The sequence below is a fragment of the Benincasa hispida genome, chromosome 2 (assembly GCF_027475165.1).
Source record: "Benincasa hispida cultivar pf3 chromosome 2, pf3_genome.v1.1, whole genome shotgun sequence".
NCBI lineage: Eukaryota > Viridiplantae > Streptophyta > Magnoliopsida > Cucurbitales > Cucurbitaceae > Benincasa > Benincasa hispida.
This window is the reverse complement of record NC_143479.1, coordinates 70,113,836-70,134,512: the sequence shown is the minus strand read 5'-3', so window position 1 is coordinate 70,134,512 and position 20,677 is coordinate 70,113,836. Positions and strand designations below refer to the sequence as shown.

At 32.8% G+C, this 20,677-nt stretch overlaps 1 protein-coding gene and 1 long non-coding RNA gene across 3 annotated transcripts; one reads left to right on the top strand and one right to left on the bottom strand.

Moving 5' to 3' along the window:
- Positions 1-201: 201 nt before the first annotated feature.
- LOC120070644 (uncharacterized) lies at positions 202-13,466 on the bottom strand. Of its 2 annotated transcripts, XR_016527799.1 has the most exons (5): positions 13,328-13,466; positions 12,922-13,179; positions 12,756-12,840; positions 5,564-5,960; positions 1,733-5,458 (listed from the first exon to the last, which is right to left on the bottom strand). It is a non-coding gene; the product is annotated as an uncharacterized LOC120070644 (long non-coding RNA). The 2 variants fall into 2 exon arrangements; XR_016527798.1 differs by lacking the exons at positions 1,733-5,458; positions 5,564-5,960 and adding an exon at positions 202-317.
- On the top strand, positions 11,686-20,677 carry RBOHB (respiratory burst oxidase-like protein). Its single transcript, XM_039022472.2, has 13 exons — positions 11,686-12,034; positions 12,659-13,259; positions 13,360-13,519; positions 13,647-13,695; positions 15,697-15,810; positions 17,020-17,454; positions 18,281-18,667; positions 18,757-18,852; positions 18,966-19,081; positions 19,174-19,276; positions 19,483-19,556; positions 19,657-20,156; positions 20,367-20,677. The coding sequence occupies exons 2-13, from the start codon at positions 12,734-12,736 to the stop codon at positions 20,474-20,476; spliced, it is 2,670 nt and encodes an 889-aa protein (XP_038878400.1). The 5' UTR covers positions 11,686-12,034; positions 12,659-12,733; the 3' UTR covers positions 20,477-20,677.

Below are 20,677 nucleotides of genomic sequence, written 5' to 3'. Positions count from 1 at the left end.
AAAAGTCATACAACACAAGTGACACATACTCTCGCATTGGACGCGTACTGTTGTTCGCCATCAGAATTGGATTTAGGGCAGCGTTGGCTAATTGTTTAGCTAAGTTATGGTTTAGTTGATCATCCACCATTTGTTGTTGTCTTTGTTGTTACTGTCTTAGTTGTTGCCTTAACCTTCGACGACGATTCGATCGGTTTCTTCGTCTAAAGGTCCTTTCAACTTCGAAGTCGTATAGGAGCTCAAGAGTGTTTTCCCCGCTCATAAAACGTTTACAAGCTAAGGTTTAGCTTGTAATACTCCCTCAGCTGCAAGTTTTTCTACAAAAGATACAAGCAAAATTCTGGTTAGCCTTGTTGCTAAATCCCCGACAACGGCGCCAAAATCTTGTTCGTGGTTTCGTGATGTGTGCTAGGAATGTATTATAAATGAAAATGGAAGATAAAATTGATATAAATGAAGATGAATGGTAAATGACTTCTCTAGGTGATGTCATTTACCATATTATTAGGAATACATGCGCGTGAGAGAAGAAGAAATTTTGTTTTATTTTTTTTTCTCTCCTAACCCTTGCACGTATATATATATATATATATATTTCTTTTTCCCTCTCAAAATTTTAAAATCTCAACTCTTTTCCTTTATATATATTTCCTTTTTAAATTCCAAATCCAATTTAAATTTTTTTAGGAATCCAAATCTCCAAATCTTTAAAATCTTAAATCCTTAACCAAATAAAAAATGCAATTTCCTTCTCTTAATTTTAATTCAATTTTCTAAATTAAATTAAAATTGAAGTCAGTCTCAAATTCTCTTTAATTTAAAACTTAAATTCCAAAATTCCTTCACTGAAGCAAAAAATTTAAACTGAATTATATTTTTCAATAATTCAATTTAATCTCAAAATTCAAAATAATACTCAAATATTACAAAAACTTACTTTAAATCTCATAAAAAATTTGGGATCCCACGCATAGTGTTTGTTGATTTCGTGATTCGAGCTTAGGAGTGTATTGTATAAAGTAATTGGAAAAATAAGTGTAAATATGAATGATGGGTTGATGCGTTTATGATGTGTTAGTGACACGTTGATGCATTAATGATGTGCAACAGGACACATGACACTCCTCTATAGGCGTTCAAGTTTTCATGAATCAGATCGAAGTATAAATCCAACTCGGGTTCTTAGTAAGTCCAAGGTCGAACTCAGAGATTCAAATTAAAGCTAACACAAACCTTGCATTGTAACTGTTGTAGAAATATCCTAAGTGAATGTAGAAATGAGTTATTTAAACTAAGTTATTATGTGCATGCAAGAAGATACAAAAGGGTCAAGGAGAGAATAGGGGGTCTTGTGAAAATGGAGTTTGATGCAAGTGATATGCGTCGATCTAAGTTAGATGTACACGAACAAGAATATGATGCGAATAAGATGACTTGTTTATCTCCGTTTATGCTTTAGACTTCTATTCGGCACTTCTCAATGCGAATGTCATACAATACCTATCTCTAGGATGTATGTGTCAGTCACAGGATGCAATAAAACAGTGCGTCTATTTCTAGATGTACTAAGCGTTTCTAGCTTGATGCTGGCTTGCTTATTCTCTAGGATAATTTAAGCTAAAGTTGCTTTTACCAATTGATTTAGTTGACTTAAGCGATTCGAAGTAGAATTTTGCATGAAGTTATAGATGCATCCAACATAAAACAAGAAATAAACAGTGGCGAAGTATGATAGATCAAATATGTGAATTTATAAAGAAATTGATTGTCTTTACAAAACCAACACTTAATTAAATGAGATGATGAAAACGATAAGTAAGATGAAATGAAAGAAGTCAAGCCGCAGAGTACAATCTCGTGTACAACCACTTGTGGAAGAATTGAAAGAAAGTTCTCTCTCGAGCTCAGCTTTCTCCGCTCCTTGATCGGCGATGGTGATGGTTCTTTTTCCTCTTGTTCTTCTCGTTACCACAACACAGCTCTAAGATCTCAAAATTCAGAATATGCAATGAGCTAAAAGATCCGTTCATCTGGTGGGATTTCTTCTATTTATAGGCGTCGGTCTTCTCCAACTTGATGATGGGCAGCATTAAATTTCATACCCTGGTCAGCCGCCTGACACTCAGATGCTTTTCAGACACCGCCTGCTGTAGATGCCCAAGCTTGCAAGTGGTGATTTGACACAAACGGCCTCAATCAATGAATCTTCCCTGTGTTGAATCCCTCCGACGCATGCCCCATGCATTAGACCTTTGTCTACGACACTTAGAATATTTGTTGAGATCTTGCAATATCATGCGTTAATGCCGCAGTATTTTAGCAATAAACATTCTTTTGTAGGAGTTTGATAGTGTTCGAGTAATTCAATGCGTTTTCTCTAAAAGTGATGAGATTTTATCATTAAAGACCCTAATTGTCCCAACTTTTAAGCCACAATAACTTGTATTTCTACAAGTTATCACACCCCCAAAATTTCAACAATGCTCGTCCTTGAGCATTCCACAAATAATTCTTTATTATCTCCATTGTCTTTAGTGTGTAGGGTTCACCTCTCATCATATTCATTTATAAGCTTGAGACTGGAGTTTGGAAAATGTAACGCAAGTTGATTCTTTTCTAAAAGGAAGAATGTTTTATTTCAGGTGCAGCAAGCCTCTTGTCAACAACTCCTTTCGTTTCTCAAAACATTCTCATTTTTTCTAATCCAGCAATGCGTTAGATGCTTTTACTCTTTTTTTTTTTTTTTTTAAACAGATGCCGTTAAAAGAAAAAATATGAATTTTGGGTTACCCATGCGTTGTTCCAAGTATCCCACCTTCGTTTTGGCTTGCCTCCACGGTGTCATGCGAGCATCCAACTACAGGTGAGAACCCTTCACAACTAAACTCATATCTAGCATGCATGCGTTTCAAGATACAGCTTCTTTAAACTAGATAGCAGAGTTTTGAGATGCATTGGTCTAGGAGACTTAACTTCGTTTCGGCTTGCCCCCACGGGTGTCATGCGAGCATCCAACTACGGCTAAGTGCCTGTTCCAATTTTTAACTCATGTCAATTTGAGGTTTTCTTTTAGAGTATTGATAGAGAAGTTTGCGTTTAACATCTTTCTATTTTGTTTCCTTTCTTTTTGATGTACTCGATGAATGCGTCTTAACTCGAATTTCCCTCACCCCCAAATTTTGGAGATCAGCTAAATCTTCATTGCTAAAAGAGAAACAAAATTTCGAAAAGGCTTTGAGAATTTAGAAAGGAGTTTTGATTTAGAGCTTGCATGCGTTAGAAAGAAAACATGTAGACTTTTTAGAAAAGTTCAGGTTTTGTTGATTTTCCTAACTCCTACTCTATACTTATAAATTTCATATTACTAATATCATTGAGGTAAATCAACGCACAAGACGAGAAAAATAGCTAAAGAAAAAAAAAATGTATGTTAAGGACAAACGCAAGGATGAAAAATGATAAAAATTTCATTCATTTCATTGGATAACTCAGTAATGGAATAAACAGACAACAAACAAATACAAAAGATCAATAAATAAAACAAAGTAACCAACACCCCCAAAGTTATTTTGCTGGCGCGTCATCCCTACATTCTTCTGCAGGGTCTTCATCCATGAAGTGCAGAGGGTTCCTTAGGTGGGCAGGTAGCGTGGCAAGGCAAACATTCCAACTAGAACCTGATTAATATATTGCGTTGTATAGACAAACTGGTCCTGCATTCTTCTTGTTTGCTACCGCATGTAATCCCTTAGAACCCTATTTTGCTACTGAAGTGTTTCAATGGACGCAGCCAGTGGTCTGAGTTGATCGCTAATGAAAGTTTTCAACTCGTCAAGATCAATGCACGGTTGTGTAGGTGTTGGCTCTTCGGCTCTTTCAACCGGGTCTTCAAGATTTCCTGCGTTGCTTAATCCTAACCCAGTTGGTTCAAAAATAATTGGAGGAGGTACAAAAGTTGGAATTGAAGCTGATAAGGGAGAAGGAAGGGGACTAGGGATTTCTTGATCTAAATTGGTAGTCTCATGCTGCGTTGGATCAAGAATCCCTTCTTGCGGAGCCAAAGGTGAGTTTGGGAAAGGGATGTTTAAGTCTGGCCGCGCTTCTTCATCCGTAAACACATGCTCCGCTTCGTAATCTTCATTTTCTAAAGCCTCGTCATTGTGTTCAATTACACGGACGCGTCTTCTTTTGAGGGCGCGTTGGGAGGGTCGAGGTCTGGCTGTTGCGTCCTTGCGAGGTAGGGCAGGCTGGTGCGGCGAACCGCGAAGCAGACGCCTGATTAACTTGATATCTTCAGACCATCGATTTCCTCATAATCATCCCCCAAAGGGATGCCCCGCATTCACACAGCGCACAGATCAGCCAAGGGAAGAAAAGTTGTCCTCATGGTTTTGCTTTAATGGCTTTGATCTGGTCCATGATTATCCTCCCTATGTCTAGAGGAATGCACTGCATGATGCAATAAGTGGCCAGGATGCGTTCTCTTGATAATGTTTCATCATGCGTTGTAGGCATGATACTTTTCTTAATCAAGTAATACCATAAGTTTGCATCTGGTTTCAGATTCCTGGAAGCTAAGATCATTACTCCACTTCTTGATGTTTGCCATGTGCTTCCAGGTTTGGCCACTATTCTTAACGCATCTTCTATCTAGCTTGGAGTTGGATGTTCCAAGATGCGATTTCCCTCTGCGTCCGAGTTTCTTGCAATATTGAACACTTCATTAATTTTGTCTGCTGAGAAGCACACCAAAACACGATCAACGAACGCCATATTTCTCTTCATATCAAACTCACTTCTATAAAATTGGCGGACAAGGTTGGGCCAAATCCTCGTGTGCCCAACACATAGCTGACCCCAGCCCATTGCGTCCACAGTTTCGGTTATATACGGCGGAAATGGGTTGCGTTCGAGGAAGAAGCCCTTCTCGGCAAGGATGTCACTAAATTGGTGCTTCCTCCCTTTGGTCTTTTTAGGTAACGCGGCAGTTACCTGCGTTTGCCCGCCTCATGTGCTTTGGCTTCCTGTGCTAACTCCCTTAATTCATTTTCCCACTCTTTTTGGAGGGCAAACTTCCTTCGCCCCTATCGTGCAGGCTGGTACCGCTCCAATTCCTTTTCCAACACTCTAGACCTTAAGCAGCTCTCATGTGCGCACCCTCCGGACTAGATGTGAATTGCTCTTTTTCATCCTCCAAAATTAATTTTCTTTTCTTCATCACTCTCTTTCCTTTCGATGACCATTCATCTGCATCAGATTGGTGAGGTTGTGATGCATCCGAGCCAACTTCCCTTTCTCTCTCTTATTCCTCTTCCAACTCTGCTTCAAGCATCATCGCATAACGCTCCACTTCATCAATTTCAAGTGATGAGTCGATTGGGTCGGGACGCATCACTTGTTCCTCTTCGACTTGACCCTGATTCAAACTTGCCAAAATTGCTCCAAAAACCTCTTGACCCTGATTCAAAATTGCCAAAATTGACCATGATTCATGTTCCAGGTACCCTTATAGCTATAAAACAAAACTAAAAAATTCTCATAAAAAAATTAAAAATACAAATACCTGCAGTTTGAAGCATCTGAAGCATTACAGACTTCATCTTAAATCTCGTTCCATCTAGTGTCGGATATATGATCCCCGGCGAAAAGTCATACAGCACTAGAGACGCATACTCCTGCATTGGACGTGTACTGTTGTTCACCATCAAGATTGGATTTAGGGCAGCGTTGGCTAATTGTTGAGCTAAGTTCTAGTTAGTTGATCATCCACCATTTGTTGTTCTCTTTGTTGTTACTATCTTGGTTGTTGCCTTAACCTTCGACAACGATTCGATCGGTTTCTTCGTCTAAAGATTCTTTCAACTTCGAGGTCGTATAAGAGCTCAAGAGTGTTTTCCACGCTCATAAAACATTTACAAGCTTAGGCTTAGCTTGTAATACTCCCTCAGTTGCAATTTTTTCTAGAAAAGATACAAGCAAAATTTTGGTTAGCCTTGTTGCTAAATCCCCAACAACGGCACCAAAAACTTGTTCGTGATTTCGTGATGTGCACTAGGAGTGTATTATAAGTGAAAATGGAAGATAAAATCGATGTAAATGAAGATGAATGGTAAATGACTTCTCTAGGTGATGTCATTTACCATATTATTAGGAATACGTGCGCGTGAGAGAAGAAGAAATTTTGTTTTATTTTTCTTTCTCTCCTAACCCTTGCACGTATATATATATTTCCTTTTCCCTCTCAAAATTTCAAAATCTCAAATCTTTTCCTTTATATATATATATTTCCTTTTTAAATTTCAAATCCAATTTAAATTTCTTTAGGAATCCAAATCTCCAAATCTCTTAAAATCTTTAATCCTTAACCAAATAAAATAATACAATTTCCTTCTCTTATTTTTAATTCAAATTTCTAAATTAAATTAAAATTGAAGTCAATCTCAAATGCTCTTTAATTTAAAACTTAAATTCCAAAATTCCTTCACTGAAGCAAAAAATTTAAATTGAATTATATTTTTACAATAATTCAATTTAATCTCAAAAATTAAAATAATACTCAAATATTACAAAAACCTAAATTTCATAAAGAATTTGGGATCCCACGTATAGATTAAGATGGTCTCTTTTCAAAAACAAAAAGATCAAAATAGAGTTTTTGTATATAGATACTCAAATGAAAAAAAAAATTATAAGTATAAATATCAAAATAGACATTTTGAAAATATAGGAACCAAGATGAAGGTTGAACATTTAATACTAAAATAATATTTGAATTTTTTTTTATATATTTGAACAATAGTTTATTCCTAGTATTTTAAAGGCTGGTTGATAGCACTTTTCTCAGCGAAAAAATCATGCTAACTTACTAATAATTATCTTGTGTTCATCTACTCCTTAAAACATTTTCTAAAGTATAGCAAATTTGAAATTATTTTTATATGTAATTTCCAATAATTATATATATATATATATATATATATATATATATATATAGGAAAAGAGAGAGAGAGAATTAAAATTAAATCATTATCACATGCACCTAAATGCTTCAAAATGCATTTTATTTATTTCCATTTCCATTAAAAATTTTCATTGAAATTTAATGATGGAAATGTCATGTTATACCATTATTGGATGGATTTTTCTTTTAAATACCCAGCCACTTAATTTCACAATGTTAATAATTAAGTAGTTTTTTAATTGCACAAACTTTTTGAAACATAAAAAAAGAAAAAAAAAAAAAGAGGAAGACACGCAAGATGAATAATTTGCATTTAAGACACAAGATATCTAGGATGTATTTATATTGACCTATGAAAAGGTGTTTTTTTAAAAAAAATTCATTTTTATTTAAATATTTTGAATAAAAATGGATTAAAATACATTTAAAAGACTATTTTGACTAATTGTCAAATACTCTAATTTCTTCTAAAATGATTTATTTTTTTAAATTAAACATTTAAAAACTTATTCCAAACACAACATCTTTTTGTTGAGAATAGTATTATTCTTGTTTAACTACCCCAATATTTTAATCTTACACATACAAACATATGGGGAGAATATTTTGTCTTTGGATGAGTTGGTACAATTTAAGACAATAAAGTCTTGGTCCCTTTTGAATCTTGGATGATGAAATAAATTTGATATTGCATAAAACTATATTTTTTTTTTCATTTATGGAAGGATGATAAAAACAATGATTTTGGACCATTTTAATCTCATGTTTTTTAATAATTTCAATAATGCCACTAATATAAATTTTTAAATAGTTCACGTTTTATATATTCAATAACTTTTATTAAAATGAAAAATAACATTATACATACATATATATATATATATATATATATATATTTGAGTAATACAAAGAAGACCAAAACTAGTGAGATATTAAATTACTGGACAATACAATGTTGATCCAAAGGTGATCTTCAAGCCAAACACTAGACTTTGTTTTGTCGTGCATTACATGCCAAAATGTCACTACAAGAAAACACCTCTTTTCTTACGTTTCAAATTATCGAGAAATGGTCAAAAATATGTTCGAAGATCTACTCCCGACAACAAACTAGTCGTCAGGAGTTTGGTCGGTATATACCCGTCGAGAGAGTATCTCCCGATGCAGAAGCATATACCATCAAGAGTAATTGGAACTCACGACGCTTCATATACCACGTCGATAGTTTAGAACTCCCCACGCATGTATAGGCATCGTCGGGAGATAGTCATTTTTTTAAAAAAAAATAATAATAATTTGAATTTTTTTAATTTGATCTAAATAACCTAAAATGTATAACATTATTAAGCAAATAAAAAATATTGTTGAGTCCATTTCTGTCTTTTGTCTCGTGAAGTTACTTCATGAGACGCTCGTAAAGTTACTTTACAAGACAAATGGATAGTAGGTTGTAATGTGAAACTGAACACAAATTTACTTCACGAGACAAACTTCACGAAACGTTAGGTTGTAATGTGAAACTAAAGACAAACTTTGTCTCGTGAAGTAACGTTTCGTAATGTGAAACTGAAGACAAATTTTGTCTCGTGAAATCATTTCACAAGACAAATGACAGAAATGAACTCGTGAAGTTGCTTTGTGAAGTTTGTCTCGTAAAAATCAGTCTTTTGTCTCATAAAGTTAAGTTTATTTCTGTCTTTTGTCTTGTGAAGTTAATTTTACGAAACAAATGACTACTTTTCAACATAAAAAATATAAGACTACTTTTCAACATACAACATTAATCGACAATTTCCCAGAAAAATAATAATCTCAACCCACCCCACACAACATTCAAACTTCAATATTAAATTCCACAAACACACAAAACTCCACAAAACACATCAAAATCCAGTTGTTTGGCTACCATAACTGCAGGATAGCCAACAATTCATTATCATAAAACTAATAGTAAGATATAACTATTTTGCTACTATAACTGTAGGATAGCAACATATTAAAACAGCTACCATCTGAAGAATAAAAATTTTAAATAGTTTAGGATATCTTACTAACTTGAAGTGTCACCCACACCCAACTCCCGGCGAATTGTTTTATTCGTTGGGAGTTCTTTTATATCTCCCGACGATCATGGGAGACTTCGGGAGATCCTTCGTGGAGAATGGTTTTCCATTCCCATCTCTCGACACCTGCCTTTTACGCGTCGAGAGTTCTTACCAACTCCCAACACCTCACTTATGGCGTCGGAAGTTATCGAGCACTCCCGATGCCGCCCTTACGCAGTCGGGAGAGAGGGACTTATCTCCCGACAGTCATTTTAAGCATCAGGAGAGTCCCTTTTTCTTGAAGTATGTAAGCAATGGTATTACAAATTATTGGACAAAAAGATATTATCAACAAATGCTTAGACTTCTTTGTTGAAATAGTCCCGACCTTAAAGTATGTTCCAAAGAAACATTGAATTTGTTTCAACCCGTAAAGGATAAATTTCTACTTCTTCAACGGTAATAATACCATCCAGAAGAGCACTAACCTCGACAAACTCAACAGTACCAATGAATTTTAGAACTTTTTGTATCGATATTAAAGGTTCACTATTAGAATTACGAACCATAAAAAAATAATATTTTTGTTCCATTATTAAAATGAATCACATAAAATTATGAAATTTCATTAAATTTTATTGAGATTTTGAAACCGAAAAAAAAAAGGCTTTTAAAAAGTAGATTTTGCTTTTATACTTTTTTTTCTTTTCAATTGACTAAAATTTTAAATATAAATTTTCAAACAAAACAAAACAATCGTTATCAAATAATGTCTTGAAACTTAAATATATCATACATGCAAACGTACGTAAACCTTTTCCATTTAACAATATAAGAGAGATTTTCTCAAAATATATATATTAGATTGTTCTTGTTTATTGCCATCGTTTTAGCTAATGTATGCTAACAAACCAATTTTGTTCGCATTGATATGATAATAGATAATACCCTATTTAAGCTAAAGACAAAATGACTTCTCTAGTTCAAATATATATATATATATATATATACATATATATATGTGTGTTTGTGTGTGTGTGAGTGGGGTATGTATTCTAAATTTATCTATTAGTTTTAATAAACAATAAAACCTTTCTAAACTCACTAATTTTCAATGGGAACAAGATTCCTAAAAAATTAAGCTCCAACAATACACAAAATCAACTCAAATAAATCTCTCAAAACTCATCAATCTCTAACAAAATTCTAATTTATATGCTCCATTAATTTTGTATCAAATATGTGTTTTATAATTTATTAAAGACACAGAAATTAATTTTTTTTCTTTACAATTCTTCATCAAAGAAAGTGTATCATTAAAGAAAAATTAGGTGCATATCAACAAATTTAAAGTGAAATTTGTACCCACTATTAAAGTTTAAAGTTCAATCTGATGAAATTGAGTTACACAATCCCGAATTTAGAGCCAAAATGTTCCAGTAATTTATAGTTTGATTTTGGTAAGTTGGGGATTACTTTCAGCCATTTTATAAATTTTCAAAATTTTGATATAATTTGTACTCTAGATAATTGAAAATGATTTCGGAAATTTACTTAAATAACTTTATCAATTATCAAGCGCTTTAATTCGTGTTTTCTATCCTAAGATCAGATAAAGATAAAAGGTGTTTTCTATTATTTTATTCTAAATTTCCTAAATATTAACAAAGACCTACTTTATCATATAAAATTATTGATTGTCAAACAATATGACTCGAAAAAAGTTTTAAATAAGATAAAGTCACTCGAAAAAAGTTTTAAATAGAAATAAAGTCGAATCCAGAAACTTACTGTCAATCAACATCTTCCAAATGGAAGCAAGAAAAGAAGAAATTTCCACATTTCTCCCAAGGAAATCTACTCCAGAAAAAACACAAACAAAAAATTGACCTTTCGGCTAGAGTACATATCCATATTAAGCTTTAGTCGATATATCGATATTATTAGAAATACGATCAAAGTCTCATGTTAACTAAATAAGAGAATGAATGATCATAAATTCATAGATTTATGAGGAATGACAACTATATCTCCGTGATATGAGGTCTTTTAGATGAAACCAAAAGGAAAAACATGAAAATTTATACTCAAAGTGGACAATAATATACTATTGTCGTGAAGGTATGTTGTCCCTAAAAAATGGTAACAAAGTCATGTCCTGACTCGAAAGATGTAGTCAACATAAAGTCATGAAGGTTTATGTCTCTAGGTTCATAAGTTTATGAAGAATGACAACTATCTCTATAGTACGAGGCCTTCTAGATGAAACAAAAAACAAAGATATGAAAATTTATGCTCAAAATGGACAATATTATACTATTGTGGAAATATGTGGAGGTTTGTTGTCCTTAAAAAATAGTATCAAAGTCATTTCCTTATTCGAAATATGTATTCATGATAAAGTCACGAAAGTTTATGTCTCCGACAAATATTTCCATTAATATATTTATTTATTTCTAAATTGAGTCAGCCGACAATTTTATAAAATTAAGAATTTAACATTTTCATTAATATCAACGTGTTAAACCTTACTTCAAACTTTTTTAAGTAATACCCAAAAGTCATAAAACATTGTCTTATTTTATAAAAAGAAAAAAAGTTACCACATTTTCCCATTCTAACTAAAGTCTTCATTGTGGTGGGTCATTATGAGTTCCATAGAAAGGCCAAAGGTAAAGTTGGGATCATTTCATCTTCCATTTCCTCCCTTATTTGTTATATTGTAAACATTGTTAGACAAGATTGACCAAGTATTGATATATTAATACAAAGAAGTTCTTCTTGAGAGAAAACAGCTAAATGGCCAACAACCCCACTCTCTCTCTCCCACACAACCCAGATGCGCCCCTAGAATTAAACTCCATTAACTTTGAATAATCTTCCTTCTCAACTATAAAAGCTCTTTCCCTTCTCCCCTCCATCTTCAAACTTCACAACCTTTCCCATTCTTCTCTTTGAATTACTGCGTCGAATTCTCCACCAAAAACAATTACAGATTTCTCAAATCCAGAACTCAAAACTCACAAAGGTCAGCTACGTACATAGACTCAATTCAAAATCTTCTCTTACTTGGCTCTTCTTCCTAAACTACCTCTTGATTTTTTGGTTTTGTAATCATTAGTGTTGTTTTGGGTTTTTTTTTTCCATTGTTGTTGATTCTCCTCCATCTGTTCTTAGTCTCTGCTTTAGGCATTGATTTGTGTGTAGTTTTTCACAAGCTGGCTTTTAGGATAATAGTTAATGCCCATTTTCCAATATTGAAAGTTGGGATTGCTTGTTGTGCTTTATCCTATGATTTTCATTTTTCATTGGAAAGGGAAATGAATACATTAGTGTTGGAATTATTATAGCCTACAATAAGATTTGAAAAGACCAAACTACCCTTAGGAAACCATATTTTTTGGTTTTTAATAATGAAAAATACTTAGCTTTATAACATGCTACACACATCTCCGTAAATCCCACTAAATTATTCCATCATAATTTATCATATGCAAAATCTTCTTATTTCTTTCTTTAAATTATTATTATTATTATTATTATTTTTTTATGTATTTGATAAGAGGGAATGCATTCTTACGATGTCGCCAACTATTCTCTCTTTAATAATTGGGTTGATGGCTAACTTTTTACTAACTTTTCTGTCTCTCAGGCATAACAACAAACACCTGGTGGGCGTATCACAGTGCATATAAGAAACAGAGAGAATTCAGATTCAGATCCAACCATGGAAGGTCAAGAAAACAAACCTGCAGATTCATGGTCAGATACAGAGAGCATAGGGAGCTCCAAACGAGTCGGCTTCAGCGGTCCATTAACAGGACCATCTGTCGCCTACAAAAGAACCAACAGCTACAGTAGTAGCACAAGAAGCACTATGAGAATCAAAGACGATGATCAGTACGTCGAGATTACCTTAGATGTTCGCGACGACACAGTCTCAGTTCAGAACATCAAAGGAGGAGATTCAGAGACGGCAATGCTAGCAAGCCGACTGGAGACGAAACGTCCGACGCTAGGCTCTCAATTGTCATTCAAATTGAAGCAAGTATCGCAGGAATTGAGACGGATGACTTCCTCTAAAAGCTTCAATAGAATCGACCGAACCAAATCCGGTGCTAGTCGTGCCTTAAATGGCCTACGATTCATGACCAAAAGCGTCGGAAGTGAAGCCTGGTCAGAGATTGAGAATCGATTCAATGAACTCTCCATTAACGGAGAGCTTCCGAAGTCGTTATTTGCAAGATGCATAGGTATATATATATATATATATATATCATAAATCATGTGTTGAGTTTGAGCAATGATTGTGAAATTTTACCGATCGGAGTTGTGGATTCGTTGATGGATCAGGAATGAACGAGTCGAGTGAGTTCGCTGGTGAGTTGTTCGATGCGTTGGCTCGAAGAAGAGGGATAAGTTCGAACTCCATAACGAAGGGGGAACTGCGTGAATTTTGGGAGCAAATAATCGATGAAAGCTTCGATGCAAGGCTTCAAATCTTCTTCGATATGTAAGAATAATCTTGTTTTTCACTCTCTCTCTCTCTTCAATGAACATTCCCTCTCTAGAATGGCCGCCATGGATATGGAGATTCTTTGAAGTAGAACTTCGTCTCACAAAATGGTACGATCGTGCAGGGTGGACAAGAATGCCGATGGTCGCATTACTGGACAAGAAGTCAAAGAGGTAATTGGAGGGAAATTAATGAATGATAATAAGGAGAGAATATATTCTTGGGTCTAGTTCTATTTCGTCTCTAAATTTTCAAATATTACACATTTAGTTTTTTTCAGTTTTGTTTCCATTAAATCTCTAAGCTTTAAAATGTTATAATTTTAATCTTGAGATTTTAGTTTTGTTTCAATTTGGTTTTTAGATTTCAAGATTTTACATTTTTAACCTCAATTTTTCAATAAATACTCATTTTTAATTATTAACATCAATTTCTTTTAATTAATTAAAAATAATTATAAAGTGAAATTTTAAAATTAATTTTCAAAGTGATAAAAATGGTGAAACTTAATTAATTATAATTTTTTTAATGATTTTTAATTTATTAACATAAATTAATACGGAAAATGAGTATTTAGTGAATAATAGAAGTTTAAAACGTAAATCTTGAAATATAGGTACTAAATTGAAGCAAAATTTAAATGTTAAGAGTAAAATTGTGACATTTTGAAATTTATCTAAATGGAAACCAAATTCAAAAATTAATGACTAAATGTATAATATTTTGAAATCTATGAACTAAATAGAAATTAGACCTAAAATTTAAAAACCAAAAAGTTATTTTTTCTAATAATAACAATAGTATATAGCAAATTAAAAAAAAAAATCTGATTAATAAAAGTTTATTGTTTTCTTTAGATGATGGTTAAGACATGTATTGTTAAATAACAATCACTGATTAGTGTATACATTGATTGGCTACTATTTTTGTAATATTTTATTTAAATTATATCATTTATGTGCTTTCTTTTCTTTTTTATTTGACTTTTTTTTTTTCAGAAAGAAATATTGTGAGTTTTCATATCAAGAGAATATAGTTTTGGGTTATTATTAGTATTACTGATTATCATTAAGGTTTAAATCATTGGTGTGGCGAAAACGTTGAAGTTTTAATTTTGGGGAAATATCGACATAAATATTAATAAAATGTCGATGTGAATGAAAATTTTTTTAAAAAATTATTTAAATTTTTTTTTAATAAATTTAAATTAATAAATTTTTTTATGATTTTTAAACAAGTTTATATATCTATTATGTATATTAATATTTTACATTAATGACCTTTTGTTGCATATTTTTTTTATGTTTTATAAGTTTTTCTACAATATAATAGAAATATGAAATATTGATCAATCATTCGTATTGATGTCAAATCTATGGAAATATTGAAATATCTATATGTGAATATAAATTTAATGCTACGGTTATCCTACAAAATAAAGAATGTTTCAACTAATCAAGAAAAATGTCATTCAAAAATTCTTATATTTATAAAAAATGGAAATCTTGCTACTAATAAAACAGAAACACTTTATTTAGCAATATTATCTTTTGAGTTATTCGTAAATTTATATTTAATATAAGGAAATATGCATATAGAATTAATTTTTAAATATATATTTAAAAAAACTTAAATCATTGATCAACTTGATAATAATGGTTAGTAAAATGTTATTATTATTGTTTCAAAAAAAATTTGTCATTATTATATTGCAGTAATTCACCATTGTTATAATTAATAATTGACTAAAATGATAATTGAGAGGACCACAATCCTTCATTAGGAATAAATATTGCCTTTTCTCATGTTTTTAATTAATGAAAATGAGAGTAAATAAAAAAAAAATGTGTAATAATAAATATTATTAAATCGTGTTTCTTAAAATTTATACAAAATCAAAATTAAATAAAAGGACTACACATTTCAATCACTAGCTAAATATTTGACCACTTAATATGATTTAATAATTACTTTTATTAATGGAGTATTTTTAAATATAAAAAATAAATCAAAATATTTATAAATTTAATAAAATTTTATTGTCTATCTAACTGTCGCAACCTATTGTAGATAGATTATGATATTTTATTATTATTGGTAGATATTTTCAGCAATTTGATCATTTAAATATTTTTCTTTATTTATTGAATGATAAGATTTTTTTTTTTTTTCAGATTATTGCACTTAGTGCTTCAGCTAATAAGTTGTCAAAAATTAAAGATGATGCTGAAGAATATGCTGCTCTAATTATGGAAGAATTGGATCCAGACAACCTTGGATACATTGAGGTTTGTAAATAATTATTTCAATATGCACATAAAATTATAATATCAAGTAATATATCATATTCTTATTGCTCAAAAATATATTTTTTTTAAGAAAAAATTGTTAAAAAGGAACAAAAGATTACTAATATGTATAGTAGTCAATCACTCAAATTAGCCATATTTAAATATATCATTTATTGACTAGTAGTATAGTATACTTGATAATGTAACCAACCCTATAAAATAAGCTCTAAAGATATTATTTTAAAAAAATATTACTTTTTTTTTTTAATTCTAAGTCCAAACTCTGTTCATCACTTCTTTACTAACAGTCAATTTGAACTTATAGTGGATAAAATATTAATTAATCAGTCTTAATGGTTGAATATTCAATCTTTATTGAACTAAAAAAAGGGGAAAACATAAAAATTATTTTAAAAAAAAAAAAACCCTACAATTATTGCTTATATTTTTATGTTTCTTTAATTTTTCTATGATAGGATAAAAATATCAATTCAAACCATCTATCAACGTGGAGTGAAATTCGATTCGATTTGATTTTATCAGTTTTGAGACAAAACAAGAACAAAACCAATTTGATCAATTTTATAAAGAAATGAATCAAACCAATGTCCAATAAAGAACAAAACCAATGTATTGATTTTTGTTGGTGCAGTTTATTATCGGTTTGGTTATCAGTTTTTGACTTTTTTTTTTTCTTTTTTCATTTTTAAAAATTTTTATTTTCGCTTTTCTTTTGAATGGATCCTTTTTGCTCCTTCAAAATAAAAATTTGATCTATTTCTTTTCTTCTGGACTCAAATTGGACATTTTTTTTCCTAGGCCTTTTTTAAAATTAAATAAGAAACATATATGCAATATAATAAATGGTCTTTTTTTTTTAAACAACAAACATAGATACACAATAATACTTAAAATACTAAAAGGGACTTATTGTTCGAATTTGTTTTGAATAGTATATACATACCCTTGGTTCAATTCGATTTTGACTAGTTTTTTCAATAAGGAAAAAAAACCGAACGGAACCTATATTTTTTTCTTCAAATGCAAATCAAGATGTCCATTTCCATCCTCGAAAATAAACTAAACTAAAGTAATGGATCGGTTTGGTTTTTAATTTTTTTTTTTATTACACTCTTAATCAAATTTAGAATACTTTTAAAATATCGATGAAATTATCTACATACGGATTGATTTTTTTTTTCCCAGCTATACAACTTGGAAATGCTACTCTTGCAAGCCCCAAACCAAGCAACGGCCCCGAACCGCGTGACAGACAGCCGAGTGCTGAGCCAACTACTAAGCCAAAAGCTAGTACCAACAAAGGAATACAACCCCATCAAGCGCACATACCGCTCACTCCGCTACTTCATTGAAGACAATTGGAAGCGCATTTGGGTTTTCTCTCTATGGCTCGCCATTTGTGCTGCTCTCTTTACTTGGAAGTTCATTCAGTACCGCCATCGAGCCGTCTTCCATGTCATGGGCTACTGTGTCACCACCGCCAAAGGCGCCGCCGAGACTCTCAAGTTCAATATGGCCATTATCCTTCTCCCTGTTTGTAGGAATACCATTACTTGGCTCCGGAGTAAGACCAAGCTTGGTTCTGTTGTCCCTTTTGATGACAATGTCAATTTCCATAAGGTACTTTTTTCTTTCCACGTTGCCCACTATGTGTTTGATCATTTTTCTGTGTTCAAATTTTAATGTGTTTGTTGGTGCTGTTGGGTTTCATGTGCCTGAGTTTGTGGTAAATGATTGGTTTAAATTCTGTTTTGATCATTAACTTTTATTGGGTCTCTTCATTTTGGTCCCTGAATTCTTAGAATATCGCTTTTTGTTATTGACTTTGTAAGAACTTTACATTTTGATTCTTGGCTTAGCATAGCTTTGAGTCTAAGTATTGGACAAGTATGTGATGGACTGGATTGAGTGAGGTGGGCACTGAGGGAAGAATATCAGATGGTAAAATAATAACAAGGATGAAACTGGTTTATATTTTAAGAGTTTACGGGGGGAAATGGTTGTTCTTTAAATGCTTAGGGACTAAATTTTATGAACTTAAACTAAAATGGCATAATTAGATTTTGATTGATATTGCTTAGAATATGCACGAAAGATTAGTTAAAGTTTTTGGATTTAGTCGAGAGTAAAATTTATAATTTTCTAACTTTTTCAATATCATTCTCCTCGGTATTGTTATTATTATTTTTTACTTGATTGAGTTCAACAATATATGGTGGTGGGAGATTCAAACATTTGACCTCTTAGTTAAGATATATGTCCCAACTAATTGAGCTAAAGAAGAACTTTCATGAATAAAATAAAACTCACGTAAGGAGCATGAAGGTTGTGTATAGAAGATTTAATATCGTCTGCTAAACTCAGAAGCAGAAGTGGATTGGTTTAGACGAATTTAGTACAATAGTTAACGTAAAATCTCATGTGCATTTGCATCTGCTTGGTTTAGGTAATTGCTGTTGGCATCGCCATTGGGGTCCTTTTACATGCTGGAGCACATCTTACCTGCGACTTTCCAAAGCTACTTCATGCGACGGATGCGGAATATGAACCAATGAAGCCGTTTTTTGGTGACGTACGGCCAAATAACTATTGGTGGTTTGTGAAGGGAACAGAAGGGTGGACTGGGGTGGTGATGGTGGTGCTGATGATTATAGCGTTCACCTTGGCCCAGCCATGGTTTCGCCGCAACCGCCTAAACCTACCAAAAATCATCAAGAGACTCACAGGCTTTAATGCCTTCTGGTACTCTCACCATCTCTTTGTCATTGTCTATGTCCTCTTCATCATCCATGGGTACTACCTCTATCTCTCCAAGAAATGGTACAAAAAGACGGTGAGCATTCTCATTCAATTCAAACTTTACAGCAAACAAAAAACATAATCAGACATTTGAATGACATTTTGTTTCATTATCGACTACAGACATGGATGTATCTAGCTGTCCCAGTTTTGCTATACGCATGTGAAAGACTGATTCGTGCGTTTCGGTCGGGCTACAAAACAGTGAGGATCTCAAAGGTCTACGCCCTTACTCTTTGCTTTTTGTTCGTTTGCCTGAAAACTCACTAATTTTCTAGAGAGAAAAAAAAGTACCAAGAACTATATGCTGACAGAAAAAGGAAAACTCTCAGGTTGCTGTGTATCCTGGAAATGTTCTGGCATTGCAAATGTCAAAGCCTCATGGATTCAAATACACAAGTGGCCAGTACATATTTGTGAACTGTTCTGCTATTTCTCCCTTTCAATGGTAAATCCTACACCGTCTGATCCATGATCATCATGATCAACCATGATGTTTGGTTTTATTGAAATTAACGGATGTGATTAAATTTTTTTCAGGCATCCATTCTCGATTACATCGGCTCCAGGGGATGATTACTTGAGCATTCACATTCGCACTGTGGGAGACTGGACTTCCCAGCTCAAAACCATTTTCTCTAAGGTACTTATAAATACTTGGTTATACTAAAAGGAACGATTCCATTGGCTGAAATTAACTAAATGTTTGAAAGAACTAGGTTGTTTTCGTTCATCAGTAATCCAGCACGGTTTGTGAAATTGAAAATCATAAATAGACTTACTATCAAGCGAGCTTTTGAATATTTTGAACTTTATTTTTAAAAGAATGTTGCCTTACTCTGTCAATAGGTATGTCAGGCTCCATCTGTTAATCAAAGTGGTCTTTTGAGGGCTGATATTGGTCCAAGCAGCAACAAAATAAGGTACTTATTTCAACCGTGCTTTTCAAATTTTCTTTTACATGTAAAAACGGTTATCAATAACAAAATGTCAGTTTTTCTCACTTCAAAAGTCGTACTACAGGTTGCCAAGGCTGTTGATAGACGGACCCTACGGAGCTCCGGCACAAGACTATAAACAATACGACGTTCTTCTTCTCGTGGGGCTGGGGATCGGCGCCACCCCACTGATCAGCATCGTCAAGGATGTACTCAACAACATCAAGGAGCAGAAAGACATCGAAAATGGTGTTGCCAATAAGCAAACCAAGCCCTTTGTCACCAAACGAGCTTACTTCTACTGGGTGACCCGAGAGCAGGGCTCATTCGAATGGTTTAGAGGTGTCATGGATGAAGTCGCGGAGAACGACCGAGACAGGGTGATTGAACTGCACAACTACTGCACCAGCGTTTACGAAGAGGGCGATGCTCGGTCTGCCCTCATTACCATGCTCCAAGATCTCAACCATGCCAAGAACGGCGTCGATATTGTGTCCGGGACAAGGGTAAAGACTCATTTTGCTAGGCCCAACTGGCGTAATGTCCTGAAGCATGTTGCTGTTAATCACCCTGATCAAAGAGTTGGTAAGTCTTTACTAAATTTACATATTACGAAGTTGAGTTTCTGATCATATTGCATATTAATCAATAGACGACTATAACTAATAAATATCGTTGAACTTTGGATTATATTTCTATTTTGTTTCGATCATTAGTGACATTAACATAACGTCAATGTTGTCGTCACGTAAATTCAACCAAATATTATCTAATTGGATTGTAATGTGAATGCAGGGGTGTTTTACTGTGGAGCACAAGGACTGGTAGGAGAGCTAAGGAGATTATCGCAAGACTTTTCTAGGAAAACAACCACTAAATTTGATTTCCACAAGGAGAATTTTTAGAGTTACAATTAAATTGGATTTTTTTAAAAAAAAAAAATTAGATATTTTTAAGAAATTGTAATATAGTGTAATTTTCTTGTTATTGGGTATACCTATATGTGTTTATTTAGTAGCTCTACACAAAATTTTCATAATCTCAATATTATAAGGAAAGTGTACTGAATATTTCTTATAGTTAATAATGAAATTTCTTATTTAGTA